This window comes from Hippocampus comes, unplaced genomic scaffold, assembly GCF_001891065.2.
Source record: "Hippocampus comes isolate QL1 unplaced genomic scaffold, H_comes_QL1_v1.1 scaffold118, whole genome shotgun sequence".
Classification (NCBI taxonomy): Eukaryota; Metazoa; Chordata; class Actinopteri; order Syngnathiformes; family Syngnathidae; genus Hippocampus; species Hippocampus comes.
The window spans coordinates 2,363,782-2,379,570 of record NW_017805461.1 but is presented as its reverse complement, the minus strand read 5'-3'; the positions used below and the strand labels follow the sequence as shown (position 1 = coordinate 2,379,570).

The window sequence follows — 15,789 nt, the reverse complement described above, 5'->3', positions numbered from 1 at the left end:
GTTCACGGTCAAGTTGTCTAGTGGTCACCAGAGAATAATAGTTTTTAATAGAAGGAACTAACTTAAAAGGGACATTTTGTTGAATGGAGCAATGGACAAGTCCATTTCTCTCAGAGTCTCTGTCCTGTACATTAATGATGCCCACCTCTGCACCTGGTGACACATTTTCTGCTACTGGATTGGTCAGTGACATTAAATTGATCACAGGAGCATTATCATTTACATCGGAAATATCTATTACAACTTTGGCGTAGGAGGTCAGTCCCAAACCGTCTTTAGCTTCCACCTTGATTTCAAAGGAAACCAATTCTTCAAAATCAACCAAACCAGTTACTTTAATTTCCCCAGTTGTGGGATCAATAGCAAATAAATTGTTTTCATCAGATGCATGTCCAAAATCATAACTCACATCTCCATTCACTCCTTCATCAGCATCAGTCGCGCTAACTTTAATCACTATGGTATCTGGAGGAGAGTTTTCAGGCAAACTGGCTTTATAAACGGCCTGGCTGAACACTGGGGCGTTATCATTAGCATCCAGCACGGTGACGCGTATGACTACTGTGCCTGACCTCTGTGGAGAGCCGCCGTCTAAAGCCGTGAGAAGCAAATTCATCTCATTTTGCTTTTCTCGGTCTAATTTATTTTCTAAGACAAGCTCAACTTTATTATTGTCAACAGTGAGAATAAAGTTTTCATTTTTTTGCAGAATATATCGTTGAGCAGCATTTTGGCCTATGTCTGCATCATGAGCCTCCTCAATTGAAAACCGGCTGCCTTTTTCTGCCGACTCCCTTATTTCCATTTCAATCAAATTGTTTTTAAATTTTGGACGGTTGTCATTTACATCTTGAATGTGGAGATTTATGCGATGAAGCTCAAGAGGATTTTCTAACACCAGATCCATTTTAATAATACAGGAAGGTTTCTTCCCGCACAGGCTTTCTCTGTCAATTTTCTCCGATGTGATCAAGTCTCCGGTGCTCAGATTAATCTCACAACACTGCTTACGTGTACCCGCACCGTCAATACGGGCATTTCGTGTAGAAAGCGTCCTCGGATCAGCACCAAGATCTTTGCCTATGTTTCCAACAACCGAAAGGCGTTTCATCTCCTCGGGAAGAGAATAGCTCAGATCTTTGGAGGCGAGTTGCACCGGAACAAAAAAGGCAAAAAGAACGATCAGGCGACGCTTTGAGAATCCAAGATGTCCCATCTTGACTAAATCTGCCCAAAACGGGTCGTACAAAATATTCCACACCGGTCCACGTCCCACAATTTTATGTGTATCGACACGAAAATGTATAATCCAGTTTCCACCACCCGCAGTAGAACAATGCAGTCGCCTCAGAAAGGACGGTTCGCGTTATATGGTTCAACAGCGACACCAAGAGTCGGCACTTATCATTGTCAATCAAAACTCCTCAAGTGTTCGTAATCAAACGACCTGACAGCGTGGATCACCCCCGTGTCTCCGTTAACAGACACAAAGGAGGACACCGGGGCACCGTTCACTTCAGCAGGTAAAAGAGAATAAATCACGGTGCCGTTCTGTCTCCAGTCGGGGTCTTGAGCACTCACAGAGCATAAAGTGGAGCCAGCTTTGTTGTTTTCACTCACATATGCGCTGTAGGACTGTTCCTCAAACACAGGTGGGTTGTCGTTGATGTCCGCTACAGACAAGTGAACACTTTTCGAGGAGGACAAAGGAGGGGAGCCCTTGTCAGTGGCACTGACTGTAATGTTGTAATCAGACACAAGTTCACGGTCAAGTTGTCTAGTGGTCACCAGAGAATAATAGTTTTTAATAGAAGGAACTAACTTAAAAGGGACATTTTGTTGAATGGAGCAATGGACAAGTCCATTTCTCTCAGAGTCTCTGTCCTGTACATTAATGATGCCCACCTCTGCACCTGGTGACACATTTTCTGCTACTGGATTGGTCAGTGACATTAAATTGATCACAGGAGCATTATCATTTACATCGGAAATATCTATTACAACTTTGGCGTAGGAGGTCAGTCCCAAACCGTCTTTAGCTTCCACCTTGATTTCAAAGGAAACCAATTCTTCAAAATCAACCAAACCAGTTACTTTAATTTCCCCAGTTGTGGGATCAATAGCAAATAAATTGTTTTCATCAGATGCATGTCCAAAATCATAACTCACATCTCCATTCACTCCTTCATCAGCATCAGTCGCGCTAACTTTAATCACTATGGTATCTGGAGGAGAGTTTTCAGGCAAACTGGCTTTATAAACGGCCTGGCTGAACACTGGGGCGTTATCATTAGCATCCAGCACGGTGACGCGTATGACTACTGTGCCTGACCTCTGTGGAGAGCCGCCGTCTAAAGCCGTGAGAAGCAAATTCATCTCATTTTGCTTTTCTCGGTCTAATTTATTTTCTAAGACAAGCTCAACTTTATTATTGTCAACAGTGAGAATAAAGTTTTCATTTTTTTGCAGAATATATCGTTGAGCAGCATTTTGGCCTATGTCTGCATCATGAGCCTCCTCAATTGAAAACCGGCTGCCTTTTTCTGCCGACTCCCTTATTTCCATTTCAATCAAATTGTTTTTAAATTTTGGACGGTTGTCATTTACATCTTGAATGTGGAGATTTATGCGATGAAGCTCAAGAGGATTTTCTAACACCAGATCCATTTTAATAATACAGGAAGGTTTCTTCCCGCACAGGCTTTCTCTGTCAATTTTCTCCGATGTGATCAAGTCTCCGGTGCTCAGATTAATCTCACAACACTGCTTACGTGTACCCGCACCGTCAATACGGGCATTTCGTGTAGAAAGCGTCCTCGGATCAGCACCAAGATCTTTGCCTATGTTTCCAACAACCGAAAGGCGTTTCATCTCCTCGGGAAGAGAATAGCTCAGATCTTTGGAGGCGAGTTGCACCGGAACAAAAAAGGCAAAAAGAACGATCAGGCGACGCTTTGAGAATCCAAGATGTCCCATCTTGACTAAATCTGCCCAAAACGGGTCGTACAAAATATTCCACACCGGTCCACGTCCCACAATTTTATGTGTATCGACACGAAAATGTATAATCCAGTTTCCACCACCCGCAGTAGAACAATGCAGTCGCCTCAGAAAGGACGGTTCGCGTTATATGGTTCAACAGCGACACCAAGAGTCGGCACTTATCATTGTCAATCAATTCTATTAAAGTTGAAAATATTAAATGATGTTTTGGGGACAGGAAAGGGAAATCATTTCATTTTTGTACTTGTTAAATGAAAACGTAGCGTTGTGTGTGATATTCCATCAATGCTATTGAGTTATCAATGTCTATTTTGACTCCAGTTGGGGAATAACTATTATTTTCATATCAATGTTTGATGTTATGTGTTCTGATCTATTTTTGTTATTTTATTTATGTTACAGCTGCAGCTATTGTGAAAGCGCTATATGAATAAAGATGTAACGTACTGTATTTTTATTGTTATTATTATGATGATGATTATTATTATTATTATTAATAAACAGCCACTCCCTGTTTTAATAAAACAGCAAGAACAGGCGGGAAACCAGTAATAGCAGTGTGAAAGAAACTACACTACGATATTATTTTTCAGCACCATGGACAGTTGCATCCATTTCTGGAAAGAACGGATGCTTTTCACCAGCAATATAGCAAAACCAAACACAAAAACATCCATCCCTCCATCCATTATCTGATCCACTTATCCTCACAAGGGTCGCGAGTGTGCTGTGCTGGAGCTTATATCTCAGCTGTCTTCGGACAGTTGGTGGGGTATACCCTGAACTGGTTGCCAGCCAATCACAGGGCACACAGAGATTCATCAACCATCCGCGCTCACAATCACATCTACGGACAATGTAGAGTATGAAAACAACCTATCATGCATGTTTTTGGAATGTGGGTGGAGAAAACCCATGCAGGCATGGGAAGTAAATGCAAACTCCACATAGGAATGCCGGGGCCAGAATGGAACCCCGGACATCTGCACTGTGAGGTGAACATGCTAATCAGTCGTCCCCCGTGCTGTCCAACAAATGAACAATTACAATAAAATATCCCCAGAGTGAATAACGCAAAAGGTAGTGGCAGATGGTACTGTAGTGCTCCACTGCCCGGATTTGTGTGCAGGCAGCGTGGGATCGGTTCCCACTCAGTGACGGTGTGCATGTGGGTGTGAATGGTCATTTGTCTCTATGTGTGCCCTGCGACTGACTGGCGACGAGTTCAGGGTGTAGTCTTCCTTCCGTTCTAAGTCAACTGGGATAGGCTCCAGCAACTCCTCGCAACCCAGTTCAGGTTAAACGTTGTTGAAAATGGATGGATAGATGAATAACACAATAGTAGAAAATTGCAACGCTGACTGTACACATCACAGTGGGTGGACAGGCCGCTTCACACCATTCAAAATGAAACTCAGTTTTGAAGATAATTGTTGTTCCAGGAAAACTGACTCCACAAGAAGGAAAAGTAAAGGGAAACTATTTTCATTATTACAATTATTAATTGGAACTAGGCAGGAGAATAATTCCCACATTCCATAGCAATCACTTTCAAGCTACTTCATCAAATGGAAATCAAAACCATACTCAACACTGTCACAGAACAAGGATCCAGATTTCCACAGCTTCAACAAATACAATTCACAAATGAACAAACGATTTCAATATTGTTCTATTTTCTAGATCTCTCACGCACATTATTCGCCAGTAAATGAAACTTATCCCAGCTGCCAATCAACAACCATTCATGATCGCATTCACATGCAGGCCACAAGATTCCACAGCCAAGGAAAAACAATGTCAGTGCAACATTGCTGTGATGTCAGCCTTCCGACACGACTCGTCAAAATAGTTTGAATAACTCAATTGTAACAGAAGTAAAATACAGAGTATGTACAAAATGGACAATGCTAAAAACTTAAACAGTAGCTACAGAAAATAAAATGGATGAAACAGCAGTTTGGGCAGTGAAAAGTCCGAGTTTTGGCTGTGACCAAAAAAGGTTCCTGGTTCAAAACTTGTTTGAGCCTCGGTCATTTAAAGATCAGTGCACTTGAATAGTTAAGTTTCCGTCTGCTGGAATTAAATCCAGTTTTCTGTGAACTGAACACATGCTGAATGCAAAATGGATATTGTGCCCCACAAAAATGTGGTCGCATTTTAATTAATTTAGCATATTTAATTTTGTTTGAAGAAACCTATTTACCAGGTTGATTAAAACAAAATATGTCCGGAATTTAGACAGCAGTGGGGCAGGATCGGAACAATGCAGTGCCAGCCGTGCGTGATTGTTTTCCTGACAGACTGCTGTGACCTCGTCATTCTGGCATGATGCGTTGAACAAGCAGCAACAGATCTCCTGTGCTTATCATTTCTACTGCATTTACAGGACTATTATACTGTTTACACACCTGCCAAACCGAGGCCCGTTATAATAACATTTGGTCAACCATGGGAAAAAAAGTCACACTGACATTTTGTCATGACACATGATAAACATTCGTGGCCATTCAGGCATACTTAACTGATTCTATATGTGACCATTTCCGGAGCAACTTATTGAATCCAGGTTTTACATTGTGAATTTACAGAAGTGGGAGAAAAAGTACAGAATACGTAGATGAGGACAAAACTAATGAAATGGAAAAGTACTGTATTCTAAAATAGAAATGTGATGGCATGAGCAAGACAAAATTAAACCGGCAAAAAAAGATTTGAAACGATCTTAATTTGAAAGAAACCTACCTCTTCAGAGGACTCAAGATATTCAAAAGGATCAGCAAAGTCACTCTGACTTTTCTTCAGAGTCTGGTCAGCAGGCAGCGTGTTGTCATTGTAGGACGAAACAAACTTAAAGTCACTGGTTCTGGAACCTGTTGTCAAGTAGGCGTCATAGTTGTAGGTGCTGCGCAAAGTTCCTGTGCCGTCAACATCTGCGTAATTAGGAGGCAGATAAGCGCCCGGAATGGCAACTGCTCCATCAAACAACAGTCTGGGCTTTCTCCTGCCACAAAACCTCACACCCAGGACGATGATGACGAAGGTCAGGAAGAAGGTGGACACGGACACCAGAGCGATGATCAGGTAAGAGGTCAGCTTGGAATTCTTGTCATCATAAGAAATGTCCTTCAGTTCTGGCACTTCGGCCAGGTTATCCGATATAAGTAAATACATGGAGCAGGTGGCAGAGAGAGGGGGATGCCCGTTATCTTTCACGGCCACAATCAAGTTCTGCTTCATGCTGTCAGACTCCGAAATGTCCCGCTGGGTCCTGATCTCTCCACTGTGGAGACCAATGGTGAAAAGTCCCAGGTCTGTGGATTTGCAGGCGTTCTGTCCCGAGTCGGCGTCCACCGCGATCACTTTGGACACCACAGAGCCTGCGTGTGCAGCTTTGGGGACCAGCTCGGTCATGAAGGAGTTGCCCTCTGGGGCAGGGTACAGTATCTGAGGAGAGTTGTCGTTCACGTCCAATATGAACACGCTGATGCTTACATTGCTGCTCAGCGGAGGAGAACCGTTGTCTCGGGCCATGACGTGGACTTGAAAACTCCTCAAGTGTTCGTAGTCAAACGACCTGACAGCGTGGATCACCCCCGTGTCTCCATTAACAGACACAAAGGAGGACACAGAGGCACCGTTCACTTCAGCAGGTAAAAGAGAATAAATCACGGTGCCGTTCTGTCTCCAGTCGGGGTCTTGAGCACTCAGAGAGCATAAAGTGGATCCAGCTTTGTTATTTTCACTCACATATGCACTGTAGGACTGTTCCTCAAACACAGGTGGGTTGTCGTTGATGTCCGCTACAGACAAGTGAACACTTTTCGAGGAGGACAGAGGAGGAGAACCCTCGTCAATGGCACTGATTGTAATGTTATAATCAGACACTAGTTCACGGTCAAGTTGTGCAGTTGTCACGAGTGAATAATATTTTTTTATCGAAGGAACTAATTTAAAGGGTACATTTTGTTGAATGGAACAGCTGACTTTTCCATTATTTTCAGAGTCTCTGTCCTGCACATTAATGATGCCCACCTCTGTACCAGGTGACACATTCTCTGCAACTGGATTATACAGAGAATTTAAATGAATAATAGGGGCGTTGTCATTTACATCGGTAATATCTATTATTACTGTAGCATAGGATGTGAGTCCTAAACCATCTTTGGCTTGCACTTTCATTTCATAGGAATTGTTCTCTTCAAAATCAGTCTCACCTGAAAGCTTAACTGTGCCAGATTTGGGGTCAATTTTGAAAACCTTTGTGTCATCATTTGATATGTGGCCAAAATTGTAAGTCACGTCCCCATTCACCCCTTCATCAGCATCAGTAGCGCTAACTTTAATCACTAGTGTATCGGGAGGAGAGTTTTCAGGCAAACTGGCTTTATAAACGGCCTGACTGAACACTGGGGCGTTATCATTAGCATCCAGCACGGTGACGTGTATGACGACTGTGCCTGACATCTGTGGAGAGCCGCCATCTAAAGCTGTGAGAAGCAAATTCATCTCACTTTGCTTTTCTCGGTCGAGCTTATTTTCAAGAACGAGTTCAACCTTGTTTTCAACTGCAAGAATAAAATTGTTATTTCTTTGTAGAATGTATCGTTGAACACCATTTTGACCTATATCCGCATCATGGGCCTCCTCGATGGTAAAACGACTGCCCTTTTCTGCCGATTCTCTAATTTCCATCTCAATTAAATGGTCACGGAATTTAGGAGAATTGTCATTTATATCTTGAATATGAAAACTCACACGTTGAAGCTCCAGAGGATTCTCCAAAACTAGATCGAATTTTATGACACATGAAGGTTTCGTTCCACAAATGTTTTCCCTGTCAATCCTCTCTGATGTGATCAGGTCTCCCGTGCTCAGATTAATTCCACAGTAGCGTCTCCGCGCTTCCTCAAAATCAAATCGAGGCTTCCGGGCTGCAAAAGTCACGAGATCGGCTCCAAGATCTTTTGCTATATTTCCGACAACAGAGCCCTGTTTCATCTCCTCTGGAACAGAATAACTCAGATCTCCATAAACGAGAGGCACCATTAAGACGAAAGAAACAAAGCACAGGATTGAAGCAAGCTTGGAAAATCCTTTGTCTCCCATCTTTAAGGACAACACGTCCGATATTTGGTCAAATGGCAGCGCAATTCCAGCTGAAGACACAAGCTAAGTCAATCACCAATTTTGCCACACAACCTGAGATAATACGGGCTGCAAAAAAATATGATTATGGCTGTTTCACTGCCTGCGAACAGTAAATGCAGTCAGATAAGCTTGCAGTAATGGGTGGAGGGCTCCGTCTACGATCTGCGAGCCGAGAGCGACATCATCAGTCCATTTTTTACTCTTACACTTAAGAAATAATCATGCATGCGCTCTTGTTTATATGTGATCTCATCCTAATAACTGAATAAAAGGAGAGATATTTATTGTGTGCAGAAATGAAAATGAAAGGAAAAATATCAGCTCATTGGCATACTATATGTTCCAAATTCAGAATATGGTCCGTAGAAAATAAAAGGAGATTCAGAACCAAAAATAAGAACTTGTTTAAAACCCTGGTAAAACGAACCGTTACATCGAATTAATAAATTGGCTTTTCTTTATTATTTTCTCCAAGCACGTGTGTTTGTATTCGAACACCGTACCATGAGGTCGGTATTAATTTTGCAACCATAAAACATCCGATTCCTAATTATCATCAAAATTCAATAACTGCTGTATCAAACCATCTCTTCAGATTCAGTAACACAATGCGCCAAAGTGTGCCTCTGCAAGACCAATTCAGATGCGGCTATTTGGATTGCAAAGAACATGTTTTGTGCATCCATGACAGTTTCGTTTTTCGTTTATTTAATACGAAATAGATTTTGTCAAAGAATCTGTCTGATGCAAATATGCACACGAGAGGGAAAAACGGAGAAAAGGCTGTATGCATTTGAAAGGTAGCAATAACGTCGGCTGAACCTGTGCATCAAGCACAGCTCCGATCTCATTATTTTAACAATTAAAAAAATGTGACCAAATAAATCAGATTTTATTCGCATTTAAGTAATCGAATTATGCTTATAATGTTGCTCCAGAGATATAAATACATTTAAGCACAAGTCATACACTATAGATCAATCAAAACTCAATGTATAATTTAAAATGGCAAATAAATACTTTCATGTCAATGCGATGGAATTTCGTGTTACAGATGGAAGTTATCGTTTTTTGTGTTTCCACTCCTGCAAAGTGAAACGGACGTAAACAACTCGTACGTGCGGGTACGTCAAGTTCGTGCATATCCTGTCTTCCGTGCACTAAATATTATGATGACGTCTGAAGCCCAAGGGGTGAGACATGTAGGCCCCAGATTAGATTATTAGCGGATTTACAACTTCTTTTCACAACTAAAATCCAATTCACGAGCTCTAGCAGTCACTAATTATATTTACCTTGTCGCATTGCGTCCCTCTGTTGTTTATTCCTGATTCATTCTTGCATTATGATGAGTTAGCGTCGGATTTTTCTCACGGTGTGAGCAAGATCTGCGATCGCGGTGAAGACCCGTCCAAATAGACGCCCAACCCCCAAAAATCGCCCATTCGTTGTTTTTTGCCTGTCATGTCTGTTCTTTTTAAAAAGAGATAGCGGGGAAAAAAGAAAAAAGTAAATTTGTCCTTTGCCTCAAAGTGACTTGGGTATACTGCAAGAAACGTAAAATAAGTAAAAGTTATATCGCCACATGTACAATATTAAGTTGCCAAGAGGAATAATATTGAAGTACTGCGTCTGACATTTGCATATCGTAAATATTCCAAGAAATTGTATGATAATAAGTCAAGGTTACTTAAGCACTTACGTGGAAAGAAAACTTTTTAAGTGAGTTGTTAGACTTTGGTTCATTTGAATATACTTTATTTTTGTTGTATTTGGATTTTTTAAATGTTGTTATGCGATGTCCAGACAAGAGTACACAAAGATCTGAGCGTTGGCTAATGTACAACGATGAGCGGGACATCACTTGACGTAGGCGTCTTGAGGCCTCAGTCCGAAAAGGGTCAAAGCACGCGAGAGGCTACCGGTACGCCCATGAAAAGACTTCCGGTGACACATTGTGTTGCCCTCCCCCAACCGTTCCAAATAACCTTTTCCTCTTTGTTTTCAGTGGTTCAGCCATGACGGTAAGGAACAATTTCTGTTGATAACGAAGATGGCTGGGGAAATGTATCAGAGGAAATATTGGAGTGAAAGTAAAATTGACGGGAAGTAGGCGATCAATGATGATGTGTAAATTGTACTCACGGAATTAAATCGTATTTGTTCTCCTTTGCATTGCAAAACTGGTGAATTAAAGTGTCGTATTTGTCACGTCTGATATTAATTTGTTCTGAAAAGGTGTATTGTTTTGACAAGACCCATACCTGTCAACTTTTCGGAGCGCCAACCTGTATAAACTACCAAAAAAAATCCTTATAAAGAGCAAAAAATCCTTATAACATACCAAAGCATTTTATATGTCAAAATAACGCCAGAAAAAAACCCACGAAATATGAATGATATATTTGTTTCCTTTGTAGAACTTGCTTGTACACTACCGAAGTATGCAATGAATACTCAGCTGTTTTCAACTAGGAACCACGTGATTTACTAGAAAGTTACCGGAAATGAAAGCATTCGAGTAGACTAGCACCATTCTGGGCAAAAGCAAACGGAACTACCTGTTAGAGGGAAAAAAACCCCCAAAAAAACCCGGGAAATTTTCAGAATCCGTATTATTTGTGCGATATGGCCATATACGTAAGATTCACCACAAAATCCGTATGAACTATGGCTAAACCGTATGAGTTGACAGGTATGAAGACCCAGCAGGCAAGAATTACCGTCACCTTTCGAGACAAGTTGTGAATTTGTCCTACCTCTGACGGGGTTCCCATATCTTCAAAAGGATCAGCAAACTCACTTGGACTTTTCCTCAGAGTCTGGTCAGCAGGCAGCGTGTTGTCATTGTAGGACGAAACAAACTTAAAGTCACTGGTTCTGGAACCTGTTGTCAAGTAGGCGTCATAATTGTAGGTGCTGCGCAAAGTTCCTGTGCCGTCAACATCTGCATAATTAGGAGGCAGATATGCGCCGGGGATGGTGACTGCTCCATCAAACAACAGTCTGGGCTTTCTCCTGCGACAAAACCTAACACCCAGGACGATGATGATGAAGGTCAGGAAGAAGGTGGACACGGACACCAGAGCGATGATCAGGTAAGAGGTCAGCTTGGAATTCTTGTCGTCATAAGAAATGTCCTTCAGTTCTGGCACTTCGGCCAAGTTGTCCGAAATAAGTAAATACATGGAGCAGGTGGCAGAGAGAGGGGGCTGTCCGTTATCTTTCACGGCCACAATCAGGTTCTGTTTCATGCTGTCAGACTCCGAAATGTCCCGCTGGGTCCTGATCTCTCCACTGTGGAGACCAATGGTGAAAAGTCCCGGGTCTGTGGACTTGACAATATGATAGGACAGCCAGGCGTTCTGTCCCGAGTCGGCGTCCACCGCGATCACTTTGGACACCACAGAGCCTCCGTGTGCAGCTTTGGGGACCAGCTCGGTCATGAAGGAGTTGCCCTCTGGGGCAGGGTACAGTATCTGAGGAGAGTTGTCATTTAGGTCCGATATGAACACGCTGACACTGACGTTGCTGCTTAGGGGAGGAGAACCGTTGTCTCGGGCCATGACGTGGACTTGGAAACTCCTCAAGTGTTCGTAATCAAACGACCTGACAGCGTGGATCACCCCCGTGTCTCCATTAACAGACACATAGGAGGACACAGAGGCACCGTTCACCTCGGAAGGTAACAGAGAATAAATCACGGTGCCGTTCTGTCTCCAGTCGGGGTCTTGTGCACTAACAGAGCATAAAGTGGAGCCAGCTTTGTTATTTTCGTTCACATATGCGCTGTAGGACTGCTCCTCAAATACAGGTGGGTTGTCGTTGATGTCTGCTACAGACAAGTGAAGACTTTTTGAGGAGGACTGAGGAGGAGAACCCTCGTCCATGGCACTGATTGTAATGTTGTAATCAGGCACTCTTTCACGGTCAAGTTGTTCCATCGTCACCAGAGAATAATAGTTTTTAATAGAAGGAACTAATTTAAAAGGGACATTTTGTGGAATGGAGCAGCGCACCTGTCCATTTTTCCCAGAATCTCTGTCCTGCACGTTAATAATGCCCACCTCTGTACCAGGTGACACATTCTCTGACACAGTGTTGGACAGTGACTTCAAATTAATTTCAGGAGCATTATCATTTACATCAGTAACATCTATTATGATTTTACTGTAGGATGTCAGTCCCAAACCATCTTTCGCTTCAACACTCATTTCATATGAACTTTTCTCTTCAAAATCAATTAAACGTGTTACTGTAATAACACCTGTTGCCGGCTCAATAGAAAATGCATTAACATTATCATCTGAGACATGGCCAAAGTCATATGTCACATCGCCATTCACGCCTTCATCTGCATCTGTAGCACTAACATTGATCACTATTGTATCTGGAGGAGAGTTTTCAGGCAGACTGGCTTTATAAACGGCCTTGCTGAACACTGGGGCGTTATCATTAGCATCCAGCACGGTGACGTGTATGACTACTGTGCCCGATCTTTGAGGAGAGCCGCCATCTAAAGCTGTGAGGAGCAAATTCATCTTACTTTGCTTTTCTCGGTCGAGCTTATTTTCTAGAACAAGCTCGACTTTGTTGTTGTCAACAGCAAGAATAAAATTTGCATTTCTTTGTAGATTGTATCTTTGAATGGCATTTTGGCCAATATCTGCATCATGGGCCTTTTCTATGGAAAAACGACTGCCCTTTTCTGCTGACTCACTTATTTCCATCTCAATCAAATTCTTTTTGAATTTTGGATAGTTGTCATTTACATCTTGAATGTGGAGATTTATGCGATGAAGCTCAAGAGGATTTTCCAACACCAGGTCCAGTTTTATCACACATGAGGGTTTTTTGTCACAAAGGCTTTCTCTGTCGATTCTCTCCGCTGTGATCAAGTCCCCCGTGCTCAGATTAATCTCACAATACTGCTTACGTGTCCCTTCAACATCAATCCGGGCATTTCGAGCAGACAATGTTCTCGGGTCAACACCAAGATCTTTTGCTATATTTCCAACAACAGACGAGCGTTTCATCTCCTCCGAAAGAGAATAGCTCAGATCTCCGTACACGAGGCGCATCTGAGCAACGACGACAAAAACATACATCAGACGGCAAAGAGAGAATTCCTCGACTCCCATGTTGACAGAAATAATCCAAAGTGTGTTGAATCTCCCAGTCAGACGATCCAATGCTCCACACGATTTCCAATTCGACGCTGGTCGACGCAAACAAATTGACAAGGTTCCAACCATCCGCAGAAAGACAAAGCAACTGGAATCCGTGCAACGACAGACAGACCGTATGCGGGTTTGCGTTATACAAGCCAACAGCGACGCCAAGAGTCCATTTGTAGGAACAGCGCTAAATGCAAAAAACATAAAAAAAATACTGACATTCTCAGATATGTTTCTTTCAGGCCTTTTTGCCATGCGCATTACACACTGACAAACTGGAAAATACCAACGAATGTGACTATTTCCCAGCATCTTTTTAGTCAAACTAGTTTTGTGTTCAACTTTGGAAATAATACACGAAAGTGTAGCCATTTTAAATTAATTTTCATGGATTAATAAACGATTCTGCAACTGTTTCAGTCGTGCATATCTCATCGCGTGTGATATAAAACAGTGTCGAAACATCAAGGTTGAGTACTTTCTCTATAATGTGGATAAAACAATCGAATTAAATAAAAATGCACTGTGGTCAAATCTGTTGCGATTCTGTAGCATGTGTGAAAACAAAAGTGAAGTCGCGTTTCGTCAGCTGAAGTTGGGTCTTTCAGCACCATGGACAGGTATCGAATGTTCGAGTCAGGCTGGAGTGCATTCATGAGCACAAGGGCTCTCAGTCTTTGCACCTTGAGACCGACTTTGTCCTGTGGTCATTTAGTTATCAGAACGCAAACAATAAAGTACCCTTATAATAATAAAAATAATTATACGAAAACACTCGTATGTCTTGTTTTTAAAAACGTGCAAATTGTATTTCAAAGTTAGAATTGGAAAAAAAAGAACGCGAATCAGCTTTGTGCAAAATAGGCCATACAATTAGGGAACTATGTTCTATTTCTGCATTTACACCACACACGTTGAAAAAAACCGCAACATAAATAAAAATAAAATACATTCAAAATAAATAAGAGATGCTCAGACTGTACGAAATGAACACCGTGACAAAATTCGACACTGCTGTGTGCAGCGTGAGGAGGAAAGTAAAATGAATTGCCCACTTCGCCACTTGTCTCAAATTGGGAGTTCTGTTCCTTTTTAGATATCCAAAGCTCACGTTTATCGCGGTTTGCCATCTTGCCGAACTGAAGCGGAACAAATTTGAGAAAAAAACGTTGCATGTATCCTGCATTTGCCTTTCACAGAAAACATTAATCAGAATTAACATGCATGGCAAAGTCTCTCTCTTGCTCGGTCTCCCGCTTACTCTTTTTTTGTCTCAAGAAACAAGTCAAATGGAATGACTTGATTGCAAACATGCATCCTTGAACTATAGGGCAGAGTGATGTGTAGTAACGTATAACGCAGGAACGCATGCAGTGTACGTTTATTGTAAATATAATCCATTATAGGTGTTGAGATAGGGACAATACTTGTTTATTTAGAAAAAGGTCCATTATATTAATCATTTTGTAGAATGTTTATATTTGATATTTCCTTCGAGACGTCTTTTTACAGATCATGGGAATAATATGGAAGTTGAACACCAAATAAGAAGAAATAAATAAAGAGGGATATGAACAAAGGAAAAATAAATGAATTTGAATGACTGAATTCACTAATTCATTGATGACAATTTGAGGGGAGCGGGACTCTTACCTCTACAGTTGCGTCGAGATCTTCAAAAGGATCAGCAAAGTCACTTGAACTTTTCCTCAGAGTCTGGTCAGCTGGTAGCGTGTTGTCATTGTAGGACGAAACAAACTTAAAGTCACTGGTTCTGGAACCTGTTGTCAAGTAGGCGTCATAGTTGTAGGTGCTGCGTAAAGTTCCTGTGCCGTCAACATCTGCGTAATTAGGAGGCAGATACGCGCCGGGGATGGCAACTGCTCCATCAAACAACAGTCTGGGCTTTCTCCTGCGACAAAACCTCACACCCAGGACGATGATGATGAAGGTCAGGAAGAAGGTGGACACGGACACCAGCGCGATGATCAGGTAAGAGGTCAGCTTGGAATTCTTGTCGTCATAAGAAATGTCCTTCAGTTCCGGTACCTCGGCCAAGTTGTCCGAAATAAGTAAATACATGGAGCAGGTGGCAGAGAGAGGGGGCTGTCCGTTATCTTTCACGGCCACAATCAGGTTCTGTTTCATGCTGTCAGACTCCGAAATGTCCCGCTGGGTCCTGATCTCGCCACTGTGGAGACCAATGGTGAAAAGTCCCGGGTCTGTGGACTTGACAATATGATAGGACAGCCAGGCGTTCTGTCCCGAGTCGGCATCCACCGCGATCACTTTGGACACCACAGAGCCTCCATGTGCAGCTTTGGGGACCAGCTCGGTCATGAAGGAGTTGCCATCCGGGGCGGGGTACAAAATCTGAGGAGAGTTGTCATTCATGTCCGATATGAAAACGTTGATGGTCACATTGCTGCTCAGCGGAGGAGAACCGTTGTCTCGGGCC

At 42.3% G+C, this 15,789-nt stretch overlaps 1 protein-coding gene across 1 annotated transcript in view; it reads right to left on the bottom strand.

Moving 5' to 3' along the window:
- LOC109518697 (protocadherin Fat 3-like) overlaps positions 1 to 15,789 on the bottom strand; it is a 34,592-nt gene that overhangs the window by 15,946 nt on the left and 2,857 nt on the right. The window contains 6 exon segments of the mRNA XM_019874711.1: positions 1,448 to 3,106; positions 4,591 to 4,628; positions 5,749 to 8,175; positions 10,914 to 13,428; positions 13,810 to 13,814; positions 14,985 to 15,781. Of these exon segments, the coding sequence (XP_019730270.1) occupies positions 1,448 to 3,106; positions 4,591 to 4,628; positions 5,749 to 8,175; positions 10,914 to 13,428; positions 13,810 to 13,814; positions 14,985 to 15,781 (7,441 nt within the window).